This window comes from Mus musculus, chromosome 9 (genome assembly GCF_000001635.26).
Source record: "Mus musculus strain C57BL/6J chromosome 9, GRCm38.p6 C57BL/6J".
NCBI lineage: Eukaryota > Metazoa > Chordata > Mammalia > Rodentia > Muridae > Mus > Mus musculus.
Window position 1 is genome coordinate 77534604 of NC_000075.6, and position 15582 is coordinate 77550185.

The following is a 15582-nucleotide window of genomic DNA, read 5'->3' on the forward strand; positions in this document are numbered from 1 at the left end:
TCTTTTTCTTAATGATGCAAAAATAGCCCAAACATCATGAGTCTCTTTGTTGCCCTTTATAGAACAGATGGGACTCCTGGCTCCGCAGGGGCTTCTGATGCCTTTGACCTTGAGGCAGGAAGATGCAGTAGTCAAAAGACCCAACTCTTGAGAGACCCTATGTCTTCAAATGCCAGCTTTGATATTTAATAGCTGGGTGTCAAGTTGTTGGGGGTGGGGGGTCGTCTTTGTGTCCCCAGTGTTCTCATCTGTAAGGAAAAGCTACTTATGTGAAATGGGGACGAGGCTGTATGCACATGGAACACGTTAATCACAGGAAGAGCCTAAATAGACTGAGGCACAGGACCCAGAACACACTCGGTGTCTTTGTAAATCTCTCACCGGCTCCCCCTCCTTAATTCTAGCTCTCTTTAAATTCCCACCATGACTCACACTTGTCTGGGTCCTATACGGCTAAATCCACTTATCTGGTCCTCTGCAAATCGGCAAGATCTCACACTTAACCATGTGCCATACACCAACTGGTGACAGACAAGTGAACCTGTCACTTCCGTTTCCCACTGCTACCCCTTCTCGTGCCAAGACTCTAAAGCGCCAAGCTCATCCTCTGCTGCACGGGCATGGCTGCCCACTGTGCATCAGGACGAGTGTCACTCTCCTGCCGGGACCTTGTGAGAGACGGAACTGCTGCAGACTTACAATCAACTGCAGCTCTTTGGTTATCAGGAGATTTGCTATTTGTTTATCTGGCTTACCTGAAGGTTCCAGAGACAAAGCTTCTATCTGCCCCGCTGGAAAGAATGAAGCGCAGACTGTAGGCAGTAAATCCTGTGGGGAAGCAGGGAAGGAGGCCGAGGGCCTGCTGGGATGCCCGGAAGCATAGCACCGACACCCTGTCAGAGCTGACACTATTCCTCAGGAGCACGGAGCCTCCTGACCCTGATCCACGGATAATCCTATTTATCAGTCCCCTAACTACAGCTCCCAAATAGAGTCTCTTGGTTACCAAGTCAGCCTAAGGGAGCACTGCCACCTCTGACTTGCTTGAGCTAATTTACTAAAGACATGCAAAGTCCTGGCCAGATCCCTGCAGCTTTAAAAGCTGAGACAAACAACTGACAGGCAAGAAGCATTCGGTATTCAAAAATGCATGTGTGGGCTGGGGAGAGATACACGCAAGTACACATGTGTGCGGATATGTACGGGTGAACCAGAGAAAATCTGCTCATCTTTCTTCCTTAACTGACTCTGGGAATCAACAACTGACCACAGAAAAGATACTCATTTGGAATAGCTTTGCCTGATTATCAAACCCTTGATTATAATAATTAACATAGATTTGCGTTTCCACTAACCTCACTAAGCACCTGCTGAAGCATGTGCGGAACTATGGCACCGCTCTCCAAAAGGTCTTCCTGGAAGATCAACTTGTGAAATTAGCATCTAAGAAAGTCAGAGCCCAAAGAGGCCTTACATTAACCACACCCTCTAGCATTCATATAAGAGAACTGGGCAATGACAAGAACCTAACGTTGTCCCCTAAGTCAATGCTGTTTTTCCTCCACCACCATGGAACCACACCATACAACAGAGACTGCTGACAGCCTAGTGCTTCTTAATTTAATCTCTGGGCTCTCATTTGCAGGTATAATCAAACCCACTCTGTGTGTACATGTGAGTATATAAGAGACAGACAGAAGAATACAGAGAGACAGAGAAAGAGACAGAGAGAAGCACAGAGACAAACACGAGTGATAGAGATCAAAGGACAACCTCCAAGAGTCAGTCTCTGCCTACTGTCCTGTTTGAAACAAGGTCTTGTTATTTCCTGCTGCTGTGTGTGCCAGGATAGCTGGCCAGCAAACTTCAGGAGAGCCTCCTTGCCTCCACCTCCCATCTCCTGGCAGAAGTTCACTAGGATAAAAGCCATAAGTGCTACTGCGTGCCAGCTTTTCATGGGTCCCGCGGATCCAAACTCAAGTTGGCAGGCTTGGGTGGTAAGTACTTTACCCACTGAGCTATCTTCCCGCCCCTCAAAACCCATTTTAAATTTCATTCACTCCCCGAAAAGGGTCACAGACTTCTCAAGAAAATCATTCAAGTACATAGTTTATGTCTTCTCTGTGCTGACCGCTTTAACGAGCAGCAGAAGCAAACACAAAATCTGGGAGGTGGGGAGCTTCCATCACTTGCTCTGAAGGAAGACAGGGATGTTGGCAGTCAAGAGTGGTTATCAGTGGACTCCAGAGACCACAGAGGAGAAGGAAGGCAGGCTTCCCAGGAAAGGGTTTCTCCTGATCTCTGTCCAGGAGGATCAGAAGCCATGGTCCAGGCAATAGAGAGAGGTACGGCAGCAGAGGTTCGGTCCCTGACATGAAGGCATACACCACGGAAAGGTGCATTAGTGACTCAGAGCAGCTAGCTCTTGTGCAGCACGGGTGTTAAGGTGCAAAAAGGGCAGAGAGAGTGGATCACAAGAATGTGGACAAACTCACCCTGCAAGTGCAGGGAGGCCACTTATGAGGCAGCACTCTCCGTCTGGGTCTTAGATCACTCTCACCGAGTATGGAGAAAGAAGTCAAAGGTGGGGACAATGAAGGTCTTTGGGCCTCTCGTACTAAACAATATGGGTAAGGATAAAAACTGCATTGTCTTTGCCTATCTGCCACTACTGTTCTATCACTGTGCAGGTGTTAACACGGTTAATCTTCACCCCACCGCACCAGGTAGGGACTGCCCTTCCTTTGTTTCCAAAGATGATCAGAATGAAGCACAGGCTCACTGCAGAGAAGCTGCTTATGTAAAGTGTCACAATTAGGACAAGCTCACAACTGCCACGCATACTTCCTCTTCAGGTCAGCGATTCAGGCCCGCACAAGAAGGCAAAGTGTGAAGGAGAGTGGCTAGGCTGACTCACACGGCTGTCACACCAAGCGGACACCCAAGCTTTGTGTTGCCAGATATCCTTCATGCCACTGTCACCTTGTTCTCCAAAGAGGACAGTGTCAACTCAGACTCCTTCCTCCTAACCCAGCATTGTGTCATCCTGCAAGAGATAGCTGTCTGCAACGCCCTGTCCGCTGTCAGGTCCTCTGATCAGGCTCAACTGCGGAGAAAGCAGGGCAAGACGCTCTTCCAAAGCACACACCGGTACTTGGTCTTCACCCGCCACGGGACACTCATCTACAGGAGGAATTCCAGAATGCTAAACTTCTCTCCCTAACTAAATGGTTTTTAAAGCAAACTAAAACAAGAAATGGGTGATATCACTACAAGACAAGTGGGTTTCCTTCTTTCTTTAACCATTTCAAGCAGAGAACACAAATCCATCTTAACAGAAACCCAAACAGGATGATGACACCCCAGCCCACACTCAAGCCAGCTACCGTAACAGCGTGAGTCTAGAGGTGTGTAGCCAGCATTTCTGAATCAAGTCAAACAGCCTGAATTCACGTCACATCCTGAAGGTCTGGAAGCTACTTCCAGCCCTCACAACTGCCCATCTAAGCTAGAGCTCTGACCTCCAGCACAAGCTGACTGTTCCTCTTAATTATAGTTTCCAAAGGGGAGGGTGTGAACTGTGGCAATAAGGGTCCACAGTGGTCCCACCTAGCCAAACCATCAAGAAATCATCTAGAGTACTCCATAATTAGGTACATCTCCTTCTGCCCAAAGGAGGCAAATCCACTCCTTGAGGTAATTCTATCTCTTGACATTCTTAGAAACAAAAAATACCATTTTCCCCCAAATGAGTCAAATCTCTGGAGTCTAGAAGTTATAGCTCCGTAAGTACACTCTCCAACAATAATTAGAGTAAACTTCCTTCAAGGACTCCAAGGTATTTTAAACTACACACGCGAGCACGCGCGCGCGCACACACACACACACACCCCATTAGATCTTCTAAAATACCACATGCAACAGTAAATTACCATTCCTGTCCACTAAATTACACCTAAGAGAAAGTTAATGGACAGCCAGAAGACTCTTCTGTGTATTTACTAAGGCCTGCCCAGTGATTTCAGCACCCTTCATGCAGAGCTTGCAGCAGAAGACAGAGTTCTTTTAGGCCTGCACTTAGGATGAAGATCCACACCTGTCATCCTTGCCCGTGACCTCCATGGGCACTGGAAGGAAGTCCACTGCAGCTCTCCCTAGCTGCCTGACACACTGCAGTCCTCCATCTCCCATGCTCCAGACTGTCCCACTAGTATCGTTGACATTCTATGAAGTCAGCAGTGTGTTAACCACCCCCCCCCCCAAATCCCAAGTCTACCGGAACTTCTTGGCACAGTACACACACACACAGATGTACTCATGTTTCTCACAAAAACACAGCCCATGAAGTTATCAGGGTCACTAATGGGCATACTCTTATAAACGTGATAACTCTATTTACCAGAAAATAGAAGAAGATACACAAATTCTACCGACCCACAACACATCTGAGTGGCCAATTTCCTCCCAAGGCAAAGCCTACAAACAAAACTAATGTTTTAGTTGAATAAAGGCACCCCACACTGAAAGGAAATATATCAACAAAAGAAAATGAGGCCCAGTTTGGTCAGTATGACAGGAAGGTGATACAGAGACTACAAACTCCAGGAGTGAACATCTCGGGGCCTTCTCCCTATTTTTCCTACAAATATGCCATCATTCCTCTGGCTACACCATGGAGGGGTTCCTGACTCATCTCCCAATATGATCCTCTCTACACCCAGAAATCACCCCCCTGAGATGCCGACCAACAGCCTCCGCTGCTAACAGGGTATGTGCAACAGCACTGTAGTGTGGCTGCTGGCCTCCGCCCTCAGGTGCCCCTTCAGTCTCCTCACCTGCTCTTCCCTCTTCCTCTCCCGCTCTGAATCAGCACCTCTAAAGCCTTTTCTCATTTCCCCCAGAACTACGAAACTCCTCAAAGCTCTATCAGCTTCCTATAGAGGCTCCTAAATGTCCCCATTGCAGCCTTCCCCGTCTCCCAGGCAGGTCACTCATGGTGGGAGGACGAGGGGGCGAGAGGGGCGAGTCCAATGTTCACCGCCTCTTAACTTCCTTCAGTATTCTCCTGCATTTGAAAAACTGAAAGTCTAATGGCTAACATGGGTTGTTACACGGAGTAGGAAAAATGATTTGTGTAAAGAGCCTACTACAAAAGTGTGGGACTCTGTGAGGGGTGGGTATAACAATCATGTCACAGACACTATCTAAATGCTTCCTAGACTCTAATCTCTACTGACCGGGGAAAATTACAGCTTCTCTAGCTTGGTTTTCTCACCTCTGAGTTCGGGGACTAAGGAAATCTATGGGGAAGGCGTGAAGCAGCCCAGAAAACAATCAGAAAGCAAGGAGGTGCTAATACCAGGATGTCTGAGAAGTGAACTGCTCCTCTAACCAGTAAGGGAAACATTCCTTTCCATTCCCTTTGGATCCACGGTCCTTAAATGTGTAGTTGGTCTTTTATTGAATAATTGAGTTTATTATTATACACTCATTTAAGTATACAGGTGTATCAGCCCTATGCCTTAGCTCTTACATAACTATGAAGTAAAATAACTCTAAAAACCCAATAAAGACAAGAAAGGAAACCTCAACAATAACTTGACATCACACAGCAATTAAATACTTTTTTAGTTGCTACTCGGCTGCTCACAATGTATTAAGGAATATTAACCAGGTGCGGGCCCCTGGGTTTGAATTCTGAGTAACCACACCACAGAGGCCGTTACCCCTTCCGCTCTCCGTCATGTCTCTCTGATGAAGTACAGTAGAGTCTCTGCTCTTCCAACTCCAGACCTCACCTGACTTCCCTCATTAGCTATAACCAATAAAAGGAGTGCTCAGAGAAAGCTAGGCAATAGTCACTCCTCTATAAAGTCATCTGGACATTTCAGGGTGCGTGATTTTTCTTTTTTAATTGTTGAAAATCATATCAAAAACTTAATTTGGGTTTAACAAACTCCCTGAAGGGGGAGGGGCTCTTTAAACTTGAGTTAAGAAGTTCTTGCCAGAGTATTTAGAAAGACCTCACACTGGCAGTGATCTTCGAAAGCCTCGGCCTAACCCTATAAAGCAGGCGGTAATCCTAACATCTGCAGAAAGTAAGGCTGGTGGAGAGTACCCGAGAGACAGAACCCTGTCTTCAACTATCTAAATCTAAATCCAACATGTGCTATGCTGTCCCTACAAGACAAGGCCCAAGGAGCCTTGGTAAAAGATGACCAAAAGGTCACATGAATCCAGATGAACCCAAGGAGAGGGGTGTGAGAGACCGAGAAGAAAGAGGGCATCTGAGAAAAAAGCAGGCCGTGGGGACAAGACAGGTGGAAAGGAAAGTCAAAGTTGGAGACCGGGAGAACAGATGCGCCATCCCTCAGAACTAGAAATCCAAGGAGAAATAGCACTTCCAGCGAGAAGACCTGACTGAAGCATGACTAACTGGCTCTGAATAGGGATGGCAGCCCCTTGCCAGAGCAAGCTACAGGGGCTAAAACTGAAGTCATATTCATGGCAAAAGTTCACAGAGTACAAGAATTACTTCAAAGGTGGCCAAGTGCCTTCTAGCATCTTCCAAGGAAAGACAAGTTACTAGTTACTACAGACTTGTAAGTCGGGTCACAGGAAGGGAAATCCGATGACCAAGAAGATAGGCAGTCTTCTGAACATGAGGACTCGCTCATTGCTGCTAGGTTCTTTGGTTGCAGGGACTAGCACTTGAGGGCCTACGATGTACCACACAGTGGCCTAGGTTCAGCCATGAACGCCCCTGCCCTTGTGGAGGTAACGATTTAGTTGGGTAGACAGGCAAGGAACATGTAAGCATGTTTGAGCCTAGGTCATAAGTACCCTAGAACTAGAAAACAACTAATTCAGGATCTGAGAAAGAATGAGGGGTGGGGGGACTGGTGTTTGAAATACTTCCATCGGACAATCAACAGGTTAGCTAAAGGCCAAGAGGAGATGACAGAAAATTCTAGAAAAGTAACTGTCTTGAGCAAGACCTCCTGGGCACGGGGCTGGGGCTCCCGTGCTTACAGGGGAGAACAGAGGCGGGCAGGCACTTCAAGGAGGTAAGAGTGAGATTGTTAGTGCAGACAACAGAAGAATCTAGTGAAGGGACAGCTGAAGCCAGATGAATCTAGCAGCAGTCAGACAGAATGACTGTCACCCAACCAAAGGCAAGCTCAAGACAAGGATCCTGACCTGCACTGCGGAGAAGCCACCACAATGCTCGACTGCTCCTGGGTCGTACATTAGGTAAGTTATTACCAACATGTCTGTGGCTGGCGGGCCACCTCATACTCACATCAGTATTTAAGTCATGTCTCCCCACAAGACTGGGAACAGCTCATAAGAATCACAGCTTCTTTAATCTCTATATTCCTAATAACTAGTAAGGAATGGTACCGCAATAAATGTTTAACAAGGCCAAGTTTAAGTCACATGACTCAAAAAAAGGAGGGACTAAACAGCTCAGGTTTCATGGGTGTGAGAAGCAGACAGGCCAGACTCATCCTATGTGTTCAGTGTGACTGCAGTTGTCTGACACTTCAATACATGGAGGTAGCCAAACACTGCATCTAACAAAGTGCAGAGCCCTGAGGAAAAATCACTGCAATTCTGTGTCTCAATTTGTAAATGAAAATGCTGGAGCAAATGAGAGGTGGCAGACCCTTCAGTGGAGTGTAGGTATCTATCATTATCCCAAAGCCTGTTGCCCAGGTAGAGTGTATACCTACCTTTCGGATGTGCTCCCAAATTACAGGCAATGAACCAGACAGCGGTCATCGCCAGCACACCAAGAACCTTTGAAGCCTTCCAGCAAGAGGGGTGAGATGGTGGTGAGCAGACAGGCGCTTGGAGTTAGAAGCCAGACGCACCAGGGAGCGATAGCCATGAGTTACGAGTTCTCCAACATGAACAATGGCTAGCCCAAGGAAAGGCTGAGGAAACAGACAGACTTTCAAGGTAGCTGCTGTTCCTGTCTGGCATGTACAAACCCAACAGTCTGGGTGAGATGAGACAGAGAGGAATCCATTTTACAGGACCTTGATTTAAGGCTATTAGAGCAATACTTAGCAATAAGGAAGGCCATCACCCATTGGTTTCGAAATGTTTATTTAGAGTATTTACAGAATGCCATCAGACCTAATTTTGAGTCTCTGAGTTATCATGTACCATCTGCAGAAATACCTGACACTTCCAAAACTCTGAGTCTCTACGCCAAGCAAAAAAAAAACAAAAACTCCAGCATTAGAGGAAATCTAACAAACTCCAAAAAGGAGTGAAAAGCCAATCCAACCCAAAGAAATCGTCCAATTCCACAATAAACACAAAGTCTACAGAAAGCACTGCAAAGTTTATAGTCAAGAGCTTTTTACTAAGTCTTTTAGTAACTTTATTTCAAATCCCTTGCAAAGCATTAGGCAACATTTGCTACATTTCAAAAATTATACAACTTAAAGCAATGAGCTTCCCACTTAAGTAAAACACAGCGAAGCTTAAAAACCAGATCATGTGTTTGAAAATGCCTGCAAAATAATACATGCCTGAGGGATCTGGGTGGTTTTCCTACTGAATTAAATTAAGGGCTGGGAGGGGTGCTCTGCAGAGATCCGAGTGAGGGTAATCTTTGTGATTACACAGAGGAGGCCATGGGAACCAAGAAAAGTTAATTCAAGACGAACTTCACTCGAGATGTTGAGAGAAACACACTTGTGATTTTCTAAACTCTGTCAGCACTGGCGATCGTTATCAGTCCGTGTTCCAACAAACCAGACATCTGATCAGAGTTTCTTTGAAAATGGCAGGACATCATCAGCGGTAACAAAGGACAAACAAGGTACTTGCATTCCGAGGCTCGGGCCTTTAGGCTCTCTCCGGGCCTCCCAGCGGACTTCCATTTCCTGCACCTCTGGATTGCCACTGGCTTACTTCCTCCTTACACCTGGGTAAAGGATGCGTCCTCCTTAACAGTTAAAGCTAGAATCCCGAGGCAAATTCAAGGGTTAAAAGTTCAGCGTCTAACCCCAGCAGGGCCTAGAAGCACAATCAGTATCTGTCACAGGCCAAGTTCGGTGCGGCAGATGATTAATTTTCATAAACAACTCTGAAAAGATATGGCATTAGTGATAGGACAGACCCAAGCAAGCTCTGTGGTGGCGGAAAGGCAGCAAGCAGGGCTGACTCGCAGCGGGAGCCACTACACACGTTCATCGCAGTTCCAACCACGCAACAGGTCCACGCACGCAGTGCACCAGCGGCGGGAACCTGGGCACCTGCAGCAGTTCTCCTCCTGCCCAGCACCCCAATGCGGCCACGGGGCTACCGAAGCGGACCAAGCGCCATCTCTCCAGGGCATAGCCCACAGAGATAAGGCCCGGAGCACATTCCTTACAGATGCCAAGATATACTAAAGCTTACTTTCGCGCTGCTGGGTCCCCACATCCTCTGGGACCTGCGTTAGCCCAAAATGAGGAGCTCCAAGCCACTAGCTGGAGAATTGGCTGCTAGCCGATCGCCCCGGGGCGTGATGGGGCGCATGGTCGCCCCCAGCTGGGAACAGTGTGAGCTACCTGGCTTCTCACCTAACCGGCATTAGTTCCCAGACGTGGATCTAAGCCACTTAGTGGACCAGAACGTTTCTCCACTAGCCATGTAACTACTTGTTAAATACCAAGTCTTTCGGTATAAATGAAAAACAACTTTTATTGGAGGATGGGTTTAATCGGGAAGCAGGGGAGGGGGGCACAGGGAGGGCTGAGGGCAGTAGTGGGACCCCGCTGGCCAGAGTCTCCCAGAGCGAAGCAGTCAGCGGAGGAGCGCACGGACCCGGCCACCGCGCCAGGTGAGGCGGGCACTCACCTCGGGGAGCTCCCGGAGCTGGTTGGCGTCCAGCAGCAGCTCCTCCAGGCTGCGGGCATAGCGGTAGATCTCCTCGGGGACGTAGACCAGCGAGCAGTGGCGCTTGTCGATGGCCTCCACATGACGGTTGCACCGCCACAGGGGAATGCAGTGGAACATCGCCGCCTCCACCACCAGAGCCGTGTCCCGCCGAGCCGCGGAGCCCGGGGCTCGGAGCCCGCTCCGCCCGGCCGCCCCGCTGCTCCCCGCCCGCCGCCCGCTCCAAGCTCGTTGCTGGCTCCAAGCTCGCTCGCGCCTCGCAAGGACTCCACCGTCCCGAACGTTCTGAGGAAGCCGCGGGAACCCTCGCCGCGTCCCGCGCCTTCGCCACAGTCGCGAGCGTCCCCTCCCACCGCCCCCTCCGCCGCGCTCCGCTTCCTACTCGCGGCCGCCGCGCACTGGGCATGCGCACTCGGCGGCACGCAGAGGGCGTGTCCCGGCCGGGGATGCTCCGCTCCGGGTTTTCCTGGAGACCCGGCTCCCGGGAGGGTCGGGAGACGGTGCTCCTGCGGTCCTCTCCTCCGCGGGGAGTCGCACAGTGTGCGATTCTGGAGGGAGCCGCGCCCCAAAAAGCTCCTAAGGAGGGCAGGGACCGAAGGCCAGAAGGAGCAGAACAACTTCGGAGTTTTCATTTTACTCACCGTGCTTTTTTTTTTCTTGCTCCCCTTCCCCAAAACAACTTTCTCTTCCGGGGTCAGGAAGTACCGCCCCGCCGAGTACCTTGAGCGCGGGGTAATGAAGGAGTCGGTTCTGGCTTTCCGACACCCCCTCCTCCTAACCCCCGTTTGTGCCCTGTGTCTGCGCACACTCGCTGGCAGGCCCTACGACCTGAGAGCATCTTTGGTGAGCAGGACTTATCTGAGATGTACGTGTCACCAACTTCCTGGTGCCAACAAAAGCATGGATGTCCGTCTTCAAAAATCTTCTAAAAGATGCTCCGAGAAGAAAGGAGATGGCAAAGGTGCGCTTCAGCATTAGCTCCACCTTAGCCAGATGTGCTTTGGGGGCTAACCTGGGCTGAGGTACAGAAAGCACTGGTGCAGGAAGGCAGATGAACCTCCAATAGCTGGCTCCTGTATTTCTTCAACAGCACCCTGCGTCTTACAAAGGGGAGATTGCAACCCACGCTGTAGTTTGGGGCGGGGAGCCCCAAATTTCTTCCTTTGCTCCTCAGAGGTTCCCGTTACCACAGCCAGACATTTGAACCCCTTTTCTTCTGTTTTCAGAGTCAACGATACAAACTAACCAAACTCACTCCACATGAACAGTTGATGACTCCGTTTTAGGCCAAATACAATAGCTAATAGACTGTTTTAAGAGTCTTCTCTGACTCCCCACCCAGCAAAGGAAGCCTTATGCTCCCTCAGCTCAAATCTGGAGTCACCAACATCACAATATGCAGAAGATTGAAAATTGAGCTTGCTTAGTAACCAAGGCAGAGTTTGCTCTGAAACTTTTTTTCATTGTCTCTTCAGTATTTTTAACTGCACAGGGCACTTGCCCAGGGGGAGAGGGGGAGAGATACATAAAGGTTTCGTCTCTATCAGGAGGATCTCTTGTCTTGATTGATGAAGGAGGAAATTTGACCTGTTTTTACCTCAGGATTATCACCTAGACTTGATGGTTACAGCCAGTACCTAATTCCTGCCACTATGCTGACTTCACTTTTTAACCTGACTTGGTGCCTGCATTCTTGAGGCGGACTTTGAGCCTCCACTCCTCCTTCATTCTTGCATTCCAGAAGTGTGTATAAAGCCCATGTCCTGCCACCTCCCATGAAAAACTCTGATTCCTGATTGAGACATCCAAGAAGATACGTCACTAACTTTGTGGGTTTTCCAGCTGGTTTTTTTTTTTTTAAGTTATAGAAAGCTGAGCTACTCAGTTTAATGTTGTTGTATTTTGTTTTGTTTTGTTTTTCAGAAATACACTAGGTTGTTTTAATAAATGATTAGTATGTTTTTAACATATGTCTGGTCTTTTAAGGATTCCAACCTGAATAAGCATTCCTTATTCTTCTCTGTGTTGTGATCGTGTTTCTTCTTATGTCTAAAAACATTGTGGTTTCTGAACAGCTTACCTGCTTTGCAGATCCTGAAAACTACCGAAATCCACATGACTTAACTATCAGATTTGAATCCCGGCTACTCTGTGTTCTAGTTAGTTTCCTACTGGTGGGATAAATACCATGACAAAAAGCATCCTGGAGAGGAAAGGATTTGTTTGGCGTACATTTCCAGATCACAGACCATCCTTCAGGGAAGCCAAAGCAGGAATTCAAGCAGGATGGGAACCTGGAGGCAAGAACTGAAGCAAAGGTCATAGAGGAATACTGTTTACTGGCTCGTTCAACTTCTTTATAGCACCTAGGACTAGTCTATGGGAGGTACCAACCACAGTGAGCTGTGCCCTTCCAATTAATCTTTAATCAAGAAATTGCTTTACACACTTGCCTGTATGTCCATCTGATGGAGACATCTTCTCAATTGAGATTCACTCCTCCTAATTGACCCTACCCTGTGTCAAGTTAACAACTAACCTCCACTGGGAGATGAGGGATTATTTGGCTTGAATGTCAGGATCACAATCTTACCCTTGGGGTAAGCGAGGGCAGGAACTCAAAGTAGGAACTGAAGAAGAGATGATGGGGGAGGCGGGGGAGTCTTGCTTATTGACTTTCTTTCTGTGCTTTAGTGAGCATGCTTTCTTATATAACTCAGAACCAACTCCCCACTGGGGGCACATAATTCAGGAGTGTTTGCTACATAACAGCAGATAATAAATGTAGACATGATTCACCAGACACATGCTAGATACAGAAATGCAACAAAGAAAACATACCCCTTCCCCTGAGAGAATGAAAAACGTGCAATTAATGGTTTGTTATTTTATTTCCTGACTTTTATTTGTAGAATGGTATAAACATTACATTTTTAAACTACAAATCCAAAGTGGCATCCAGTAAGCTGGAAATGACTGGGAATTCAGAAGTGCAGACATGTAAATTTTAAAATGAGCACAAGAAACCACTATCTAGCCACTGGAGTGTAAAACAAACCAACAAACCAAAACAAACCACTCAGGATCCTAAGTGTTAGTGAAGATACAGTGCAACAAGCACTCAAGCACTGCTGGCAAGAAAGTAAACTGTTGAAAGCAGTATTTAAAACAATTTGAAGATTCTTTGTGTCTGCTGTAATGATCCATCCATGATGTAAGTTATTTATCAATATCCATCATAATTTGGTTAATATTAGTCAAAACTTTGAAACAACTAAATATTCACCAACAGATTAAAAGTGTAGCCTGTAGAAACAATGGTATAGAACTCAACAATAGAAGAAAATAAACTAGTAAACATGTTAACAAATAAATATATCTCAAAAGATCATATCCATAGAAGAAGCAATGTACAGAAAAGTGCATAGGATAGTACATAATGTATAAAATTATTTTTTAAAATTGAAAACTAATAAAAAATGATAACAGCCTAACTCAGTGGCTGTGTGTGGAAATGGATGAGGGTCTGGGATGGCAAATGGCTCGAGAGAATGTGGGAAGTGATGGAACTGTTTATACACAAACCTGCAGACCTGAGTTTGGCTGCTCGTCACCTATATAAAAGCCAAGTGTGGCTGCACATGCCACTAACCATTCCGGCTTGCTTGGCTAGCCAGCAAAAAAACAAAAAAACAACAGCACACTACAGATTCAACAATAGACCCTGTCTCAAGGGGATAAGGAAGAACAAGAGACGGGACATCTGATATCCCCTCCTAGCCTCCTTACAACAGGAGTGACAGGATACACACACACACACAAATAAAATATAGGTAAATGTATCCTACAGGCAGTTGTAAATTAAATCCTAGGCTAAGAATCACATTATGGTAGGTGGTAACTAAGTATCTGCCACATGCCAGGCACTGGGTTACATTTCTGGGAAACAGAGGGAGGGCAGACCTTGGAGTCTCCTGGAAGAAAGGCCATTGTCAAGGGAATGGTATCAAGATAGAAGCTATTATGGGATAGAGGGTCGCTTTTCCTATTCTAGAAAATCTATCAAGAGGCTGACCTTTTCATCTTGGAGAGGAGCACAGGAGTGACCCTCTGAGGATGTATACACAGATCAAAGAGCTAATCAAATCATATGCAAAGCTGGACACTGAGAAAACAGCTCCATTTGCATAAAAACCCCAGGGCGCCTTTAATAAATCAAACTCTCCGAATTTAATCATGTTTCTCCAGATTTAAATTTAAGAATATTTTCCCAAAGATTTTAGAATATTCAAACCATTCAGAAGCCCGAGAACCTATACAACTCCACAAATGAGTAGTTCAGAATTCAACAATCTTCATAATCAGAAGCAAATTTAAGTGTGTGTGTGTGTGTGTGTGTGTGTGTGTGTGTGTGTGTGTGTGTACCACACTTGAGTATCACAATTCAGGTTATCAGGCTTGGAGTCATTACCCACTGACCCTGGCCCCTTCCCTTGTTTTTCCATTGAAACATTTATTAAATTTACACTTGAGGTAGTCAGGAAACATTGAACTTAGGTTTTCCGTTTTAGTTTTTGTTTTCTGTTGATGCCATCTGTATCTCCTCATTTCTTCCCTTGTAGAACAGTTGTTTCCTCTGAATGGAAACATTCCCTCCGAGTGGACAAAGAGGCAGTAAACAAACATCCCCTGTCTGGGAAGAGAGAAGTTGAAACATAATCGAAGCTCCCTAAAACAAATGAATAAACACAGTAGACAGCTGTTGGGAGGGGAGACCTAGCAGCCAGGCTGCCCAGAGGAGCTTTCTCAGACCTGCTGCTCTGCTCCCACATTGTACAGAGCTCCTGGGTTACAGCTCTCATGAGCTACCACGAGTCCTGGGGTGGACTTTTGAAGCAAGTAGCTGCTTTTAAGTCATCCCCGCTCCTATAGGGAATCTCCCACCAGTACTCCTGTTAGTAACCGCAGTAAAAATTCACTGGATGACCAAGTTGGACTCTGGTGCCTTGCTTACTTTGATCTGTTGTGGGTTCCCTTTCTGAGGTGAATATACCTGCCAGTGTGTTTCACTCACAGGACTTTTCCTTTTCCTGCTATCTTTGGACTGTATTTTCAGACTGTATTTTATGGCATCCACTAGTGACAGTGGATCCTCCAGTGAACAGAGTGTACACTTTTACATTTTCATAGTCTGGCTGAACAATAGAAGCAGAAATTGTTGGTGTCTCTCATAAGGAGAAGGAAATGGCTCGAAAAAGAGGCTTCCTTCGAACTAAGAAAGCAAGCCATGGCTTTCACTAAGGGAAAAAAGGTTCCTAGATGGCACCCCATTTTGTTGCGGGATCCTTGGGTTATGTACATATTTGATGGCTTCTCCAGTGTGAGGTTAGTCAACCACAAAGACATGTGTGAAAAAAAAATCACAGAGCTTTTTACATCTTATCCAGATTATTGTATAAATCTCTGCACGCGATTGTTACCTGTTTGTTTTTTCTTGTTGTTGCTTTGTTTTGCTTTGCTTTATTCTACTTTCAAGTGGAAATCACTGGTTTTCTTTTTTTTAAGTGTTCTGAGGTACTGAATTTTTATGATATATATTTCATTAAAAACTCTGTAGATGAGGTATGGTTACTAATCTCTATATGTAAATCTATTATTTATTGAGCTTTTTCTAAATGAACA

At 46.5% G+C, this 15582-nt stretch overlaps 1 protein-coding gene across 3 annotated transcripts in view; it reads right to left on the reverse strand.

Annotated features, from left to right (window-relative positions):
- Lrrc1 (leucine rich repeat containing 1) overlaps positions 1-11861 on the reverse strand; it is a 115644-nt gene extending 103783 nt beyond the window's left edge. Inside the window, exon 1 of one of the 3 annotated variants that reach the window (XM_030244218.1) lies at positions 9862-11861. In XM_030244218.1, the coding sequence (XP_030100078.1) occupies positions 9862-10306 (445 nt within the window). In that variant the 5' untranslated portion in view covers positions 10307-11861. Of the gene's footprint in view, positions 1-9420; positions 9457-9861 lie in introns of those variants that run through there. The other 2 variants (NM_001146048.1, NM_172528.3) reach the window with 2 other exon arrangements.
- Between the last annotated feature and the right edge of the window lie 3721 nt (positions 11862-15582).